General features: G+C 41.1%; 1 protein-coding gene across 2 annotated transcripts in view; it reads right to left on the bottom strand.

Annotated features, from left to right (window-relative positions):
• The window catches only part of LOC138751687 (mitochondrial glutathione transporter SLC25A40-like), a 70,430-nt gene that overhangs the window by 43,532 nt on the left and 8,777 nt on the right, over nt 1-18,121 (bottom strand). For both annotated transcript variants that reach the window (XM_069914287.1, XM_069914288.1), the window contains exons 2-4: nt 4,652-4,759; nt 661-720; nt 205-311 (exon numbers count right to left, since the gene is read on the bottom strand). In XM_069914287.1, coding sequence (XP_069770388.1) covers nt 205-311; nt 661-720; nt 4,652-4,748 — 264 coding nt within the window. In that variant the 5' untranslated portion in view covers nt 4,749-4,759. The remainder of the gene's footprint in view (nt 1-204; nt 312-660; nt 721-4,651; nt 4,760-18,121) is intronic.

Below are 18,121 nucleotides of genomic sequence, written 5' to 3'. Positions count from 1 at the left end.
GCAAAAAAAACAGGGAAGTTGATGTGAAAGAGAGCAAGAAGCAGGGTAGTGGAAAATAGAGACAATTTGAATGGGACTAATGGAATTTCTCTCCAGGGAGCTGGCATGGCCTTCTGTGTAATCATGAAATATGAATCAGCAAATCTTAACAAATATACAAATCAATTTCAAAAGCAAATTCCAAAAGGCAAACCAGATGCTTACCATTGTTCCTCTAAATTGTCCAGGAGCTTTATACCAAGCACTGGCATTTCCATTCTCGCAGACACATAAATGGTCCATCAGGCCATTGCAGTACAGAAAGCATTTCCCTAGATTTTGAAATAATTTAAATCAGGATTAAAATAAACACATGCACAACTATTTATGTGCTAGACAATAAGAAAAATACAAGAGATTGTAAACTCCAATAACATTCTGAAGAAATGTTTGCACTTAGAGAGGCAAATTAAAATCTCAGCAGCATACACATTCAAACTTTCAGCTACCTTCTGCAGTACTTTGGTTACAGACATTCTAGGTTATGACAAAATTATGTTACTCAAGTAGAAAAAAAAGGAAAAAGGTGAACTGCTGAGTTCTTCCAGCAGTTTACCTTTTTGCTATAGTACATTGATTTGTTTGAAGCAACATTTCCATTTTAGTTATTTTAGTGGTTACCTTTATAAAATGGAGTCCTCTGTGCTTGCAGTCTTATTTTCACAACATCAAATGGAGTAACTGGGGGAAAAAAAAATCAAACCTCTGGCCTGTTAATTAATATCAAGGACAATATTACAAAATGTAAAGGTCCATTTTTAGATGTAATTTAAATAAAGCAATGGAAACTCCAGCTAAATTCAATTACCGGTAATTATTTGGCAGTAAATTCTGCCGGCACAATACAATTATCTACTTAATACATTATGATACCATATTCCCTTATGACACAGACTACTTCAGCTCATTGAGGACTAGTCTATACTGGCTCACCGAGCAATCCCATTCTCTAACTTTCACACATTATTCTCCCCATATTCCCATCAAATGACCCAAGATGCCATCTCTCACCTAAAATCTGGGGATAACTTATACAGCAGCCAATTAATCTCCCAACCTGCACATCATTTGGATGTGGAAGTAAATTGTACCCTTTGAGGAAGCACCTCTACTAACTGGCCCATATTAGGACATTAAAAACAATTGCTTAAATATTGAAGATAGCAATACAAAAGTTGTTTCACAGCAGCCACACATTGTCTATAATGCCAGCTGGAGAGCAACATAAAGTGAAAGGACAATGAAAAAATGTTGAAATAAATAATTGCATTTATAAGGACATAGAACATCACGGCACAGTGCAGGCCCTATGGCTTACGATGTTGTGCCATCTGATATAAACCTACTGCATAATAATCTAATTCTTCCCTACCTCATGCCTGTAACTCTTTTTTAAAACATCCATGTCCTAACTAAGTTATTTGAAATGTCTCTATTGTACCAACCTCTACCACACCTCCAGCAATGCATTCCAGGCATCCACCACTCTCTGTAAGAAAAACTTACCCGACATCTCCCCTAAACTTTCCTCCACTCACCTTAAACTGTCACCCAGGAAAAAAGGGGTGACAAGTAACAATCTATAGAGGCACATTTTTCTGATGCATGCTGGCAACTTCAAACTGAATTGCCAAGATTTGACTGTTTACGTGGCAACATGCTCAGGACTTTTATATAAGAGATAAGCATAAAAGTCCTAAACATACTGAATAATACCAACCTATGTATTTGACCAAGTAAGTCACTACCAGAGCTGATTGATGAAGCTTAATGTTGCTGTAATTCCTCAAGGTAAAACAAAAATCAGTTCACAACTTGCACAATGATCCTATGTCAAGCATAACCAGGCTATGGGAAAAAAAAGTATTTAAAATACTTTTCTCACAGGGTTATAGGAAAAAAGTATTAAAAAAAACCATTTAGATATGGGCTATTTTGTTGATTCTTTTACATTTGTATCTTAAAGATGTTTAAATTAGATTTTAAAAGATGTCAAAAGTGTTAAAACTGTTAAAGCTATGACATACTGGCAAAGCTGGGATCACACAGTTTTGGCAGCTGCAAGGTCACCCTGTGAGTTTCTGAGGTAGGATTTCTTCAGGATGCCAATGAAGGCCCTGCTGTTGGTGGCAATTTCCAAGGTGCTTGTGACCAGTAAGATAGACCCTCTGCATCCAAACCAGATGTGTATAGCAATGGACAGCAATTCTATGCCAGCAAGATCTGATCTTTAACACTGTTCACAACTTTAGGTTGCCTTAAAGTACTTTAAAACTCTTGAAGTACATTGCGAACATTGTCACTGTTGCGCAGAAGTGTAGCAACCAATGCTGCATGCACCAACCAGTAATATAATATTGGCCATCTGTTTCTGTATGGCTAGGGCACTGGGAGCAAAGTCCCTCTCTTCCCCTGCACCTTGCATGGCCCTGAAATACGACACCAGTCAATTGAGAAAGAGGCTCAGGTAATTGTCGAAGCTATAAGACACAGGTGACATTATCTAGCAAGTAGACAGTTCTGACCAATGATCAGTGGCCTTCATGTTGAACAACCAGGCTCTTAGCAAAATTAAAAATGACAAAATAATCCGCTGGAAATTGGAACTATCCACCGTCATTCTGTACCACCCGGGCAAACTCAATGAACCCTCTAAATTTCACTCAGCTCCAAACATTACACAATCAATTATGCCACCCTGGGATATCGAGGCTCTACCACCTTGTGAAATTATGCAACCTTCCTTACTCTGTTGATGAGGTTTGCACAGTCACTTGCAATTACTAAATCTGCACAGAATGCAAACTAGTTTTACTGACCACCATGCATCAACCGCATCGAATCCACCTATCCCTTCGAACGCCTCAGTATCTACTTCAAAGGGCTCCTACCTTCCACCAATGGTGACATTATCAATGAATTCTCCTGTTTCCCTTTTGCAATTCCCTGCAAAGACATCCTCCACTACAGTGATCAAGTGCCTCAATCACCTCTTTGGTTATCCAGAATACATACACAGTGACAGGGGATCCTCCTTCATGGGTGACAAGCTCCGTCAGTACCTACTGGCTAAAGGCATGCCAGCAGCCGTACCACTAGTTACAACCCACAAGGTAACGGACAAATATAGAAAGAGAACTCCACAATCTGGAAGGCCATACTCCTTGCTCTTAAAACTAAACGCCTCCCTGTCTCCCGCTGGCAGGAACTTCTCCCCACCGTGCTACATTCCATCTGCTCTCTCCTTTGCACAGCCACCAATGTGACGCCTCACAAATGTATGTTTTCTTTCCCAAGGAAATGGACTACTGGAGCAACTATGCCTAGCTGGCTCACAACCCCTGGAACCATGCTACTTAAGTGTCATGTGAGAATTTGCAAATCAGATCCTTCATGATAACCCACATTATGCCTTTGTCATTTTCCCAGACAGGAAGGAGGACACCACGCCTGTCCAATACCTTGCACCAGCTGGGGCACCAGAGTCTCCACCTTCACCCCAATCTCCACCACCTCAAACACTCAGCCCAACCACTGCATGGTACCCAACTGCCCGACTCCTGTGGTCACGGGGATGAACAATTGTTGACCCAACTAAAGGGCTCTTCAATCCGCCAGTCCATTTTCTTCCACAAGAATCTAAACTTACCCCTACAAATAACAGCGGCAAACATCCACCCACGATGCCATCATTTTCACCACCCTCTACGACATCGACCATTGGACCTTCAACTCAGGTATCACCACCACAAGAGTCTCCAACTCAAATCTCACCACCGCAAGAGCTGAGACAGTCCACATGTCACATCAAGCCATCGGACAGAATCAACCTATATTGTAACTACTCATACTCCATCTGTACTCTTAATTTAGCCTTTAGGCCATTATTTTACCAGTTTGTCAGAGCTGGCTTTTGTTTTTTTTTAAAGGGAAGGTGAGTGTGGTGATCCTTGGTATTGCATGCTTGCATGTAGAATGTAGTTGCTTGCTGCTAGCTTGTATGGAGGACCAGCACTATCGGCTGACTCAGGGAAAGTAGCCCCCTGCTTGTATACAAGCGTTCCTGTCCACTGCTCTCAGCTCAGATTGGGACTAGCCTCATACATGGCTAACACTGCCAAGGACTTGCTAAGAAAATCTTATTTTATTTGCATAACTCCTGCCTCATGAGTTATTGATTGTGGTTCACCATATAAACTATTCCACCTTCCCGAGCTCACATCCATAACCCTCTTTTATTTTAAAAAAAAGACATGTATGTGCCTAGCTAAGTCTTTTGAATCTTCCTAATGTATTACCTTCAGCCATGCATTCTAGGCATCCAACACTTTAAAATAAAACCTCTAACATCTTCCCTAAACTTTTCTCCACTCACCTTAAACAGATGTCCTCTGGTATTGTCGACCCTGGAAAAAAAGGATGTTATACATTTCTACAAAGCTCACCCCTCAATCTCCTATATTCCAGATGAGTCCCAGCCTATCTAATCATTGGTACTATTGTCCCAGAACACATGTCAGCCTATACAGTTTAATTACAAATAAATTTAGATACATGCCACATTGCAAATGTTTATACAAAGATTCTCCATTGAAAAAGGACAAGATCATACCGATTACTGAAGTCATAAATGCACCAGAACATGATGCGATCATTTGTTGGATAGGTGTGATTCCATTCAAACCAGCGACCGTCTGAGTGCTTGCCATTTTGCTTTATTCTATGATACAGACAAAATATTGGAATTCATTTTCTAATTCTTTAAAGAAAACAGTAATCCTAACAATTCTAATTCCAAATTTTAACAACACTTGAAAACTATTTATGTACAATCTTGATCTTCATTTCCTGCAAAATAATCCTGAAACTTTAAACTAACTTTTGGTACCTGTCCAAACATAATTTTTCATTTCATATCAATACTGCCTTGAAATGGCAACAGATAATTAATGTCATACAAACACAAATCATTGATACCAAAACATAATTGTGTGCAAGAATATTGCATATAATTGTCATTAAATCTACAGGAAGGATGATGGAGTGACATAATGGAACAATATCTAAAAGTAAAACACAAAAATCTGTGGAACAATTATCTATATTCAGGAAGCATTTTGTAGTTACTTGCAAGTTGATACTTTCTAGATCCTCAATCTCTAGTTTTACAATTTGAGCTCATGCATAAAAGTGAATTGAAAATAACTTTCCATTTCCTGCAAGGCCATCACAGTCATTAGGAAAAAAGGGTAGACAAAGTTGATTCAGAACTGGTCTTTATAAAAAATATTTAGGAAAAAGTGATAACATCATGACTGACTACAAAATTGTTTTTTTTTGGGGGGGGTGGGGGTCACAAAAACTGGCATCAAAGTGGACAAGGCCAAACACACTGTTAATTGGCCTCTCATGCTCAAGATAGGTTGGGAAGATAGAACAAGCAGCTTCCCCGGAAACAATAGAAATATTTAAATAAAAAATTGTCAATTTTCAAAACTTTGACAATTCAGATATACATAGTGGTGAAGGTGGTGTATGGCATGCCAATGAGTAGAAGAGTTGAGACTTCGTGTTACAGCTGTTCAGTACATTGGTGAGAATGCAGTGGAGTATTTTGTGCAGTTCTGATGAGGAAGATAGTCATTAGAGTGGAGAAAGTGCAGAAAAGAATCACAAAGATCTTGTCAGACTGGAGGAGTTGAGTTGCAAGGAGAGTCTTCAACAGCTGGGACAGTTTTCCTTAGAGCAAAGAAAGCAGAGTTTTATGAAATTATAAGAGGAATAGACAAGATGGAAGGTCACAGACTTTTTTCCCCCATGGCAGGGAAGTCTAATACAAAAGAGCATAGGCTTAAGGTGCCAGGTAAAGTATTTAAAGTGGACTGGAGCAGTAGGTTTTCTCCAAGAGGGTGGTGTTTACATGGAATAAGCAGTCAAAAGAAGTGGCAGACATATGGATAATTATGTGGTCGGGGAAGGTTTAAAAGAGATATGGGCCAAACTGAGGCAATGGGACTTACTCAGACAGGCATCTTGGTTGGCATTGATGAGTGGAGCCAAAGGACTGTTTCCATGCTATTTAACTCTATAAACAATCTATTGAAAAACATATTGCCTAGGAGAAAAGATTACCTGTGGTAAACCAAAATAGTTAAAAGATAGTTTAAAACAAAATACAGGATATGATTTTGTGTGAGCTTTAGGAGCCAAGATTGAAAATTGAAAAATATAGGAATAAATTAAAAATATATGAAAAGTTGTAAGAGCTTCCAAAACTAAGTTGATCAAATAGCACAAGTAAATGTGTTTTCAGGAGAAATGAAATGGCGGAAGCAACACACAACCAGGTTGCATCTTGCTTCACTGTAGAAGTCACATGTCTGAAGTTGTGGAGACTAGGTCCTTCAGGCTTCTGTGGCAGCAAGGAACCTAATATATTAGCACAAGATGCATCTCATTATAAGGAAATTGAACTTTTCACTCAAAACAAAAAGGTTGAGAAGACCAATGACCAATAGGTGCAGCAGTTTGACAAGTCCATACTTGCAATGCAGTGCCCAGTTTTGGTCTAATACTCAATACTTGTCTTTGAATTCAGAGTGTAGTTTGTCATGATAGTTTAGAAGAGGGGAGATGGAGTAAGATTAGTCCATGCACATTGAAACAGAATAACAAAAGGTAACCTTATGAAAAATGCAAAATTCTTGACAATGACAGGTTAGATGCTAACATAATTTTCTCAAGAATGCAAAATTAAAAAGGAGCATGAAAACTTTGCTCAACTCCTCGAAGTCATGAACATCCCTCCTTTCAAGGAAATTTAAGATGCCCTCTTAGCATCACTAATATGAAACATTTAAATACTTGCTTTCAAAAAAATAAAATCTACCTCTCTCCCTCAATTAATTGAAGTACCTCATCCATTGGGAACTATCTGCTCAAATTTGCCATGACCAACATTTTGACAGTTCTACGAGCAATTTTCAATCTCGATCTCGTAAGGATCTTGGATATGGTGATCCATAAAAGCAGATTTTGTAGATACCGTAGTTCTATTAAAATGTTTCTTTTCTTCCCCCTTGCACTACAACTGCAAATGTTTTCTTTTATATCATCTCTTTCTGTATTGCAATTTAATGTACATTATTAGAAGTTTTCTCCCCCAACAAAGAAGTTACACAGCAAGAAGTTACACTTGTGTGTACGACAATAAACTCATCATCATCATTTACAATTTGTGAATGAGTTGGTTTCTCTTACTCAGTATATTGACCAGCCATATAATCCCATTCTGATCTGGTTTAGGTTGCAATTTTGGACAATACAATGTTCAAAGTTTAGATTTGTTGCCAGAGTACATACTGACATCACTTTATAACCATAAGATTCTTTTTCCCGTGTGCCATGCAGAATTTTTATTTTTTCATAGTGTAAACTGTACTCAAGAAAAAGATACAACAAAACAGAAATGTAAACAAATTGTGTAAATACAAAAAAAATGATAATAAATAATATGCTGTGACAGATTATGTTATGTTTGTATTGTATATAGATATGTTTTTGGGAGATAAATTGGGGCAGTTTTTTTTAGTGTAGGTCACACACAAAGGCAAGAAATCAGATTGCTCAAACTACAGGGGAATCACGCTGCTCTCCATTGCAAGCAAAATCTTCGCTAGGATTCTCCTAAATAGAATAATACCTAGTGTCGCCGAGAATGTTCTCCCAGAATCAAAGTGCGGCTTTCGCGCAAACAGAGGAACTACTGACATGGTCTTTGCCCTCAGACAGCTCCAAAAAAAGTGCAGAGAACAAAATAAAGGACTCTACATCACCTTTGTTGACCTCACCAAAGCCTTTGACACCGTGAGTAGGAAAGGGCTTTGGCAAATACTAGAGCGCCTCGGGTGCCCCCCAAAATTCCTCAACATGGTTATCCAACTGCAGGAAAACCAACAAGGTCGGGTCAGATACAGCAATGAGCTCTCTGAACCCTCCTCCATTAACAATGGCGTGAAGCAAGGCTGCGTTCTTGCACCAACCCTCTTTTCAATCTTCTTCAGCTTGATGCTGAAACAAGCCATGAAAGACCTCAACAATGAAGACGCTGTTTACAACCGGTACCGCACGGATGGCAGTCTCTTCAATCTGAGGCGCCTGCAAGCTCACACCAAGACACAAGAGCAACTTGTCCGTGAACTACTCTTTGCAGACGATGCCGCTTTAGTTGCCCATTCAGAGCCAGCTCTTCAGCGCTTGGCGTACTGTTTTGCGGAAATTGCCAAAATGTTTGGCCTGGAAGTCAGCCTGAAGAAAACTGAGGTCCTCCATCAGCCAGCCCCCCCCACATCTCCATTGGGCACACAAAACTCAAAACGGTCAACCAGTTTACCTATCTCAGCTGCACCATTTCATCGGATGCAAGGATCGACAACGAGATAGAAAACAGACTCGCCAAGGCAAATAGCGCCTTTGGAAGACTACACAAAAGAGTCTGGAAGAACAACCAACTTAAAAACCTCACAAAGATAAGCGTATACAGAGCCGTTGTCATACCCACACTCCTGTTCGGCTCCAAATCATGGGTCCTCTACCGGCATCACCTACGGCTCCTAGAACGCTTCCACCAGCGTTGTCTCCGCTCCATCCTCAACATTCATTGGAGCGATTTCATCTCCAACATCGAAGTACTCGAGATGGCAGAGGCCGACAGCATTGAATCCACGCTGCTGAAGATCAAACTGCGCTGGGTAGGTCACGTCTCCAGAATAGAGGACCATCGCCTTCCCAAGATAGTGTTATATGGCGAGCTCTCCACTGGCCACTGAGACAGAGGTGCACCAAAGAAGAGGTACAAGGACTGCCTAAAGAAATCTCTTGGTGCCTGCCACATTGACCACCACCAGTGGGCTGATATTGCCTCAAACCGTGCATCTTGGCGCCTCACAGTTCAGCGGGCAGCAACCTCTTTTGAAGATCGCAGAGCCCACCTCACTGACAAAAGACAAAGGAGGAAAAACCCAATACCCAACCCCAACCCACCAATTTTCCCTTGCAACCGCTGCAACCGTGTCTGCCTGTCCCGCATCGGACTTGTCAGCCACAAACGAGCCTGCAGCTGACGTGGACTTTACCCCTCCATAATTCTTTGTCCGTGAAGCCAAGCCAAAGAAAAAGGTCACATACAAACACTTTAAAACAATATATTAAAAAAAATACTGGAGCTCTGCTAATGCTAGACGGGCTGGCGCCAAGAGCCTTTGTAAAAGCTTTGAAGAGTGCCCAAGAGACTTTACTAATAAATTGTTTTCAAAAATGCAACAGATGAAGAACTCGGAGCGGCAGGCTATCTGGGGTGGAGCTTACTATTCTAGAAGGGTCATGTGGTTTTGCAAGCAGAGAGTCAAACAGGTTTTCTCTGAGAGAGAGAGAGAGAGAGAGAGAGAGAGAGAGAAAGAGAGAGAGAGAGAGAGAGATATATCAGTTCTGCAGTTTTACAGTCAGCAGCAGCAACTGGAACTGGAACAGGACAAGCTGGCAAGCTTGTGGAAAAACCTCATTTGGAAGACAGGTTATGAGGGCTTAGTTCAGCCTGGTCAAAGCCCTTGTGGTTCATGCAAGAGGAGAGGACTGGCTGTCCAATGTTTCACTTGAAATAAGTGAAATGAAAAGGAACTTTGTTGTGACCTGAAAGAAAGAGGTTATCATCTGGAAAACCCTGAGGGCAAGTTTCTTGGCAAGACTATGATGTGGTTGATTAAAAAGGAATCAGTTGTGGATGTCCAGTGAACAACAAATCTCTCTCTGAAAACTGACAATAACCTTCCTGAGCAGTAGCCATTTATCTTTCAAGCACCAGAGCCTGGTGAAGATTCGTGAATGTTAAATTCTGTGCACAGTATAACAATTGCCTTCAACTAGTGAACTTGTTGGAAATGAGAAGTGAGACTGGACTGTGAATCAAATAACTTTTCTGAACTTATACATTACATACATGTGCACTTAGAATTAGAAGGGGGTTAAGTTAGGTTAGTTAAGTCAATAGTGAGAAGTTAAAATGTGATTCTGTTTTCATGTTTAAAGATAATTAAAAGCAACTTTTGTTTAAGTAACCATTTATCAGGCATATCTATTGCTGCTGGGTTTTGGGGTCCTCTGGGCTCGTAACAATGCAAAGTGAGTCCTTAAATAAGTCTCTGATTGAGTTTGTTACTTAGGAGTCTGATGGTGCAGGGGTAGCAAATGTTCCTGAACCTGGTGGTATGAGTCTTGTGGCACCTATATCTCTTTCCTGATGACCTGTGGTCCTTGATTATTGTTGCTCCTCTCCTACAGCAGCGTTCCATGTAAATTTTCTCAATGGTGGGGAGAGTTTTGGCTGTGATATACTGGGCTGTACTTTTGCAGGGCTTTCCACCATACCAGGCCGTGATGTAGCCAATTAGCACACTTTCCATGACTCATCTATAGAGGTTTGCCTAGGTTTTCGATGTCATACCAAATCTCCGCAAATTCCTGTGGAAGTAGAGGCGCTGACATGCTTTCTTCATGGTGACATTAGTGTGTTCTAAATATGCACACTGCACATCAATTAAAATGTTGAAAACATTAGGTTTAAATCACTCCAATAACTTAGAGAATGGAAATTCTCAGGCATTGCAAATGGCTGCAGAATATTTATGGTTTATAATAAGACACATTTTTTCCCCTTTATTTGTGACTGTGCTCCAGTTTTAATTTGTAATCAATTCACATGTAATTAACTGGGGCAGTACAATTGGCGTATTGGTTAGTGTAATGCTGTTACAGCACCAACGATCAGGACTATGGTTTGAATCCCATCATGTCTGTAATGAGTTTACACGTTGTCCCAGTGTCTGCGTGGGTTTTCCCCAGGGGCTCTGGTTTCCTCCCACTGTTTGAAACATACTGGGGTTGTAGGTTAATTGGGTGTAAATTGGGCAGCATGGACTCGTGGGCAGAAATGGCTTGCTACTGTGCTATATGTCCAAATTTACAAGTAAAGTACACATTCCAGATTTTATTCAGTTATTTATATACATTTTGGTTTGACCATGTAGAAATTACAGCATTTATTTTTATACATAGTCCCTTCACTTCAGGTCACCATAAAGTTTGGGACATTTGTATTCATAGGTGTTTGTGAGTACTCTGGAATGTTTAATTGCTTCACTGGTTCAGGTATAAGAGAGGTAGGCTTGCTTCTAAGCTTTTGATCACATTTGGAGTCTGAAATTGCCATTTTTCAACATGAGGACCAGTTTTGTCAATGAAAGTCAAAAAGCCATTAGGAGGCTGAAAAACAAGAATAAAACAGTAAGAGATATCACCCACACCTTAGGATGACCAATATCAACAGTTCGGATCATCATGAAGAACAAAGAAAGTTTTGGGGAGTTCAATAATCACAAATGAACTGGTTTTCCAAGGAAGATCTCCACTGCTGATGACAGAAGAATTCTCATCATAACCAAGAAAAATCTCCAAACGCATCTCTGACAGATCAGAAACACTCTCGGGAAGAAGGTGTGAATATGTCAATGAACACTGAAAGAAATATAGAAGCAAGATGCAAACCACTAGTGAGCCACAGAAAGGATGGCCAGATTACAGTTTGCCAAGAAGTATTTAAAAGAGCCTGCAGAATTCTGGAAAAATGCCTTGTGGAAAGATGAAACCAAGAGTAATCTGTATCAGAGTGATAGCAAGAAGCAAAGTCTGGAAGTGTAAAGGAACTGCCCAAGATCCAAAGAATACCACCGTTTTCATGGTTTATTTCATGTAGTGTAGTCTCTGCATTTCTATTCATGAAGTCTTCTGCAGGCAGTAGTCATTGACATATCCACATCTGCCTTTTCAAGTGTTGCTGATCTGTTAGACATACGTTTGGGGATTTCTCTTCATTAGGATGAGAATTCTTCTGTCATCAGCAGTGGAGGTCTTCCTTGGAATACCAGACCCTTCCTGGTGCCAGTATGTTCTTCTAGCTCTCTGGTGCCCTGTGCCAGTTCTCTGCTTCCCCGGAGTTTACAACCCTTCAAGACCACTGCCAACATTGCTGTCTTGGGCCCAGAACTCATGGCCACAAAATTAAAAAACTACCGTCAACTCCTTTACAGGCCATTTAAAGCCTGTATGGAGCCGTTGGTAGGGCTGGGCAGTAGGTGCCTATGAGGAAGCATTGTGTATCTGCTCCCTGTTCTCCCAGGATATGCACAAGCGGTAGCGCACCTTTACAGCAGCACCACCAATTTTTTTCCATTCCCCACCCCCCCCCCAAGGGAGGTTCAAATATCGAACTGTTGGAAAGAAACTGTTCTTGATCTGACAGATGCAAGTTTTCAAGCTTCTCTTCAATCTGCCTGAAGGTGGCAGTGACCAGGTTGATAAGGGTCCTTTATGAAGTTGACTGCCTTCTTAAGGCAGTGCAATGCAGATATCTCTGCATTGGAAAGGAGGTCAGAGCCTGGCTGTATTTGCTACCTTTTCAGTTTTCCTGGGCACTTGAATTTCCAAACTATGCTGTGATGTAACCAATTCGTATACTTTCCACTAGGGCACCTATAGGTTTTCTGGAGATTTGACATGCCAAATCTCATCCGAAGAGTGTGCTTTCTTCATGATTGGGACAAAGACTTTTTTTCACATATTTGTCCATGTGCTCCAGTCTTCAATTTGTAATCAAACAATTCACATGTGATTAAAGTGCACATTCCTGATCTTATACTGTAAAAGGGCTGGATTGCTTGGAGTTTGTTTAGGAAAGTTTTCTAAATCAATATATAGAGGTACCAACTAGAGAGTGGAATATTGGATCTCCTATCAGGGAACGAGACAGAACAGAAGACAGAAGTATGTGTTGGGAAACATTTTGGGTCCAGTGATTATAATGACATTAGTTTCAATTATGGAGGATAAATCTGGAGAAAGGCCAATTTTGAGGAAATGAGAAAGGATCTAGAATGCATGGATTGGGATAAATTGTTTTCAAGCAAGGATTTGGAAGATAAGTAAAAGACCTTCAAAGGTGAAATTTAGAGAGTTTATATGTTCCTGTCAGAATTAAAGGCAAAGATAGCAGGCATAGGGAAGACACAAACAAAACAATCTGCAGACGCTGGAATAAACGAAATGAAAATACACAAACTCTGCAAGACCACAGCAGGCCAGGCAGCATCTAGTAGAAGTAGTAAGTCAACGTTTCAAGTTGGGACCCTTCGTAAAGACTGGTGAAAGAAAGGAATGTTCAGAGATTGAAAAAGGGGGTGGGGGAAGGGGGAGACTAGTGATGGGCTAGAGGGAGAGAATGGGGGGGGAGGAAAGAGATCTGTGATAGGCAGAATAGGAAGGAATGCATGGAGTGCCTAGGAGAATGAAGGGGGAGGGGAGGTTAGGATGTATATGGAGAATAGGTGGGGAGAAATTGAGGGGAAAAGGAGAGGGAGGATGGGGTGAGATGGGGGAAAAAATGAAAGGGGGTGGAAAGTTAACAGAAGTTGGAGAAATCAATGTTCACGCCATCAGGTTGGAGGCTACCAAGATCTCGACAGAAGAGGAGGCCATAGATGGACATATTAGACTGGGAAAGGGATTTAGAATTGAAATGTGTGGCCTCTAGGAGATTCTGCTTCCTCAGATGTAGGTACTCAACAAAACAATGTCCCAGTCTGCGTCAGGTCTCTCCAATGTACAGAAGGCCACATTGGGAGCACCAGACGCAGTATACCAAACCAGCAGATTCACAGGTGAAGTGTCATCTCACCTGGAAGGACTGTCTGGGGCCAAGAATGGTGGTGGGGGAGGAAGCGTAAGGGCAGGTGTAGCACTTGCTCCACTTACAAGGATAAATGCCAGGAGGGAGATTAGTGGGAAGTGATTTTGCAGGGGGGGGGGGAATTAATGGACAAGGGGGTCGTGTAGGGATCGGTCTCTGCAAAAAGCAGGAAGTGGTGGGGAGGGAAAGATGTGGTTGGTGGTGGGATCTCACTGGAGATGGCGAAAGATGTGGAGATGGTGGAAATTACGGAGAATTATATGTTGGGCATGGAGGCTGGTGGGATGGCAGACGTAGACAAGGGGAACTCTATCCCTAGTGGGGTGGCAGGAAGATGAGAGCAGAATTGTGTTAAATATGGGAGATGCATGTGAGGGCAGAGTTGATGGTGGAGGAAAGGAAGCCCATTTCTTTGTAAAAGGAAGACAATTCCTTCATCCTGGAATGAAAAGCCTCATTCTGAGAGCAGATGCAGCAGAGATGGAGGAATTAGAGAAAGGGATGACATTTTTGCAAGTGGGGAGAAGATGTCCAGATAAATGTGAGAGTCTGTGGGCTTATAGTAGATATCAGTAGCTAAGCAGTCTCCAGAGATGGAGACTGAGAGATCAAGGAAGAAGAGTGAGGTGTCAGAAATGGACCAGGTAAATTTGAGGGCAGAGTGAAAGCTGGAGGCAAATTTGATGAAGTCAACAAACTCAGCATGGATGCAGGAAGTAGCACCAATTCAGTCATCAATGTAAAGAAGGAAAAGACAGGGGCAGATGCCTGTAAGGCATGGAACATGGACTGCTCCATATAGCCAACTTAAAGGCAAATACAGCTGAGACCCATATGGCCTTTAGTGGGTGGAGCCCAAAGAGAAATTATTGAGGGCAAGGACCAATTCCACCTGACAGAGAAGTGTGGTGGTGGAGGGGAACTGGTTAGGTCTGGAATCTAAGAAGCCGAGGGCTTTGAGACCCTCCTCGTGGGGGATGGTGGGGGCCAGGGAACTTGAAATAATTGAAAAGATACAGAGAATGGGAAGTGTCACGAACATAGGTGGGAAGGGATTGAACGGGGGGGGGGGGGGGGTGGGGGGGGGGGGGTGGATATAAAACAGTGTTAAGGTATGCAGAAATTAGAAACAGGCTGAAACAATGGGCCTGCCTAGTCAGGCAGGTTTGTAGATCTAAGGTAAGAGTTAAAAATGGGAGGTGCAGTGTGTGGGAACTATAAGCTTAGTGCAGTAAATGGGAGATTCCAAGAGCTGTTAAGGTTGGTGATAGTGCAGGAGACAATGGCTTGGTGCTCCTTAGTGGTGTCAAGTCAGAGGGGTAGATAAGAGGAGTTGTTGCTGTGCCTCGGCAGGTAGAGGTCAGTATGCCATACTACCACCACCCCACTCTTACCAGAGAGTTTAATGGTAAGGTCAGGATTGGTGTGAAAGAGAGTGGACAACAGAACATTCAAAAGGGGTGAGGCTGGAATTGGAACAAGGTGTGGTGAAGTCGAGACATTCAATGTCCTGTCAGCAATTAGCAATGAAGAGGTCCAGAGCTGGCAGGAGACCAGGGCTGGATGTCCATGAAGAGGAGAGGAGGTTCAGTACAGGAGAAGGGGTCATCGGTGGGGAGTCCTTGTTGAAGGAGTACCGTAAGCGTTGATATGTGGGCATAGAACAAAGTTGAGGCCCTTACTAAGGGCCCTCTGTCTTGGAGAGTAGAAGGTCAGAGGGAAGGTGAAGACCTGGCACAGATGAGCGCTGGGATTAGAGGAGGAGGGGGATTGCTAGTGTTAGTGGAGAGGGGAGGGTTGGGGTGAGTGAAAGATAGATGGAACACCGTAGGGTCCAGGAGCTGATGATGGGATCTGAGGGAAATGGGATTGTCGACTGGCGATGTGGGGGTGGGCGGGAAGGGGGATGGGGATGGTAGCACATGGGGATCCGGCCTGGAGTTCAAGGCTGGAGTTGTGGTTGGAGGTAGCACCATCATTTGAAAGGCATCCATGGTTACATGAACTCTTATGGATGTTGATGGAGTCTGGGTTGTGCATGTGCTTTCGGTTGGTGGAGCCTTTAGTTGGGAATTCCTGACTGCAGGTTCTGGGGCCTGTAGATGGACGATCTTTCTATCCTTGTAGGATGTGATAAAGTTAAAGAAATGACACTTGCAAGCATGGATCCAATGGAGACATAAGGAACCTTGGTTTTTGAGAGCTATTGGGGATCTGGTTCTAAAGATGAAAGAGGTGCTTAGCAGGTATAGGCAACATGGAGCAAAAGGAGTACTTGAGGCATATATTAAAAAAAAATGCAAGAAAAGCCTCAAGAAAGAAATCAGGAAGACTAAAAGACATGAGGTTGTGATGGCAAAAATATGAAGGAAATCCCTAAGAGTTTCTACAGGTATATTAAGAGCAAAAGGGCTCTCAAAGGGCCTTGGGTGCTGAAGGCTTTCTGATTACGTCAGAGGTTTGGATCTCGAGCCTGGATTGGCAATGAATTGAACAGGATTCTGTGTGCTACAGAGGCTCTGGAGGTGAATCCAGACATTCAGTGCCTCTGAAGGGACTCTCCTTTGCTTCTCTTTCTCTTGTATTATAAGGGGTGCCAGGCAATACCAAAGGCAACCCTGCCTTACAGCAGGGAGAAGTATATCATGCAGGTTATATTTTTAATGTATTTTAACATGACAATGACAGGAACCTTGAATCTTGTTTCATTTCCAGTTATTTCAGCCAACAATGGAGGCGTTATCAGTGAACTTGTAGATAGAGTTGGAGCTGAACTTGACTGTACAAACATGGGTGTAAATAGAGCAGGGGACTAAACATACAGCCTTGGGAGCTCTTGCGTTGGTCAGCGTGGAAGAGGTGTTATTACCATTCCACCCTAATTGGGGTCTTCTGACAAGAAAGTCAAGGATCCAATTTCAGAGGAATGGTGAGATTCTCAGGTCCTTTAGCTTGATCATAAGTTTCCAGGCATGATGGTATTAAACACTGAGCAGTTTTTTTTTGTTTCTGTGGTCAAGGTGATCAATGGAAGGGCCAGCAAGATGAGTCTGCTGTTGACCTGTTGTGACAAGTATGTATGTCGATAACATTAAAAAAAAATCACCAAAATTTATTGCAGAGTCATTGGTCATTAAATTTACGGTGGGGATCTAACTGTGACACACAAAAGTCTCCATAAAGATAACACACAGTGCCAGAAAAAGATAAACAAAGAACCAATTACTCCAACACAAAACATTTTGTTTGGGTAGTGCAGCACAGAGTTATATGGGTCATATTATAAACTGTGAAAGCAAACCAATGTGACCTTGCTGATAGGAAACTATCTGTATAATGACATGCCCGACTGAAAATCCCTAGTGAATTTAGACTGCTTCAGTTGTAGAATCATAAAATAAACCAATACACAGAGCATACATTTTACTCCTCAAAAAAAAGAACAGCTAAAATGTTTTAAAATTTTATTTATTTGTTCAAAAAACAAATAATGACATATACAGCAATTAAACATGAACATGAACTTTTTTTAAATATATATATATATATATATATATAAAGAAAAGAACGCCCCCTTTAGCCAACTCTCCTAAGGAGAGCCATAAAAAAAAAATATTTTAAAAAGTTAAATATACATATTAAAATCTAATCAATATAAATTGAAATGTAAATATTCTGAGTGTAACAGCCACTTATTAATTTAAAAATTATAATGATCATGCGAAACATAAGTAATTTTTTCCATTATTAAACAATATTTCATCTCATTATGCCATCTATTATATTTGTATCTTTCCACGTACTAGCAATACATTTTTTCACTACGGATAAAGCTAAATATGCAAAAGCAAGTTGGAATTTATCTAATCCCAAACCTTTCAGAGGTTGCAAACTACCCAATAAAAATACTGTTGGATCTAAAACTATTTTAATCTTATACAGGTATTCTAAAAACGATTGAATTTTCTTCCAAAAAAATTGTATATGTATACATAACCAAACAGCATGAAAAAAAGTTCCAACTGTATCACATCCAAAACACAAATCTGATTCATTAAAACCATGCTTTTTTTTTTATTTTTCAGGTGTCAAATATAATTGATGTAAAAAATTGTAATTAATAATTGCATAACATGCATTTATCAATCTAGTTACACGAACATAACAAATATCTGACCAATCATCTTCAGAAAAAGTAAAACCAATATCCGCTTCCCATTTAATTTTAGATCTATCACAATCCTTTTTATCCATACCATCCTGTAATATTTGATACATAAATGAAAT

The sequence above is a fragment of the Narcine bancroftii genome, chromosome 1, assembly GCF_036971445.1.
Source record: "Narcine bancroftii isolate sNarBan1 chromosome 1, sNarBan1.hap1, whole genome shotgun sequence".
Taxonomy (NCBI): Eukaryota; Metazoa; Chordata; class Chondrichthyes; order Torpediniformes; family Narcinidae; genus Narcine; species Narcine bancroftii.
The sequence above is the reverse complement of the archived record's forward strand: the minus strand, read 5'-3'. Positions and strand labels throughout refer to the sequence as shown.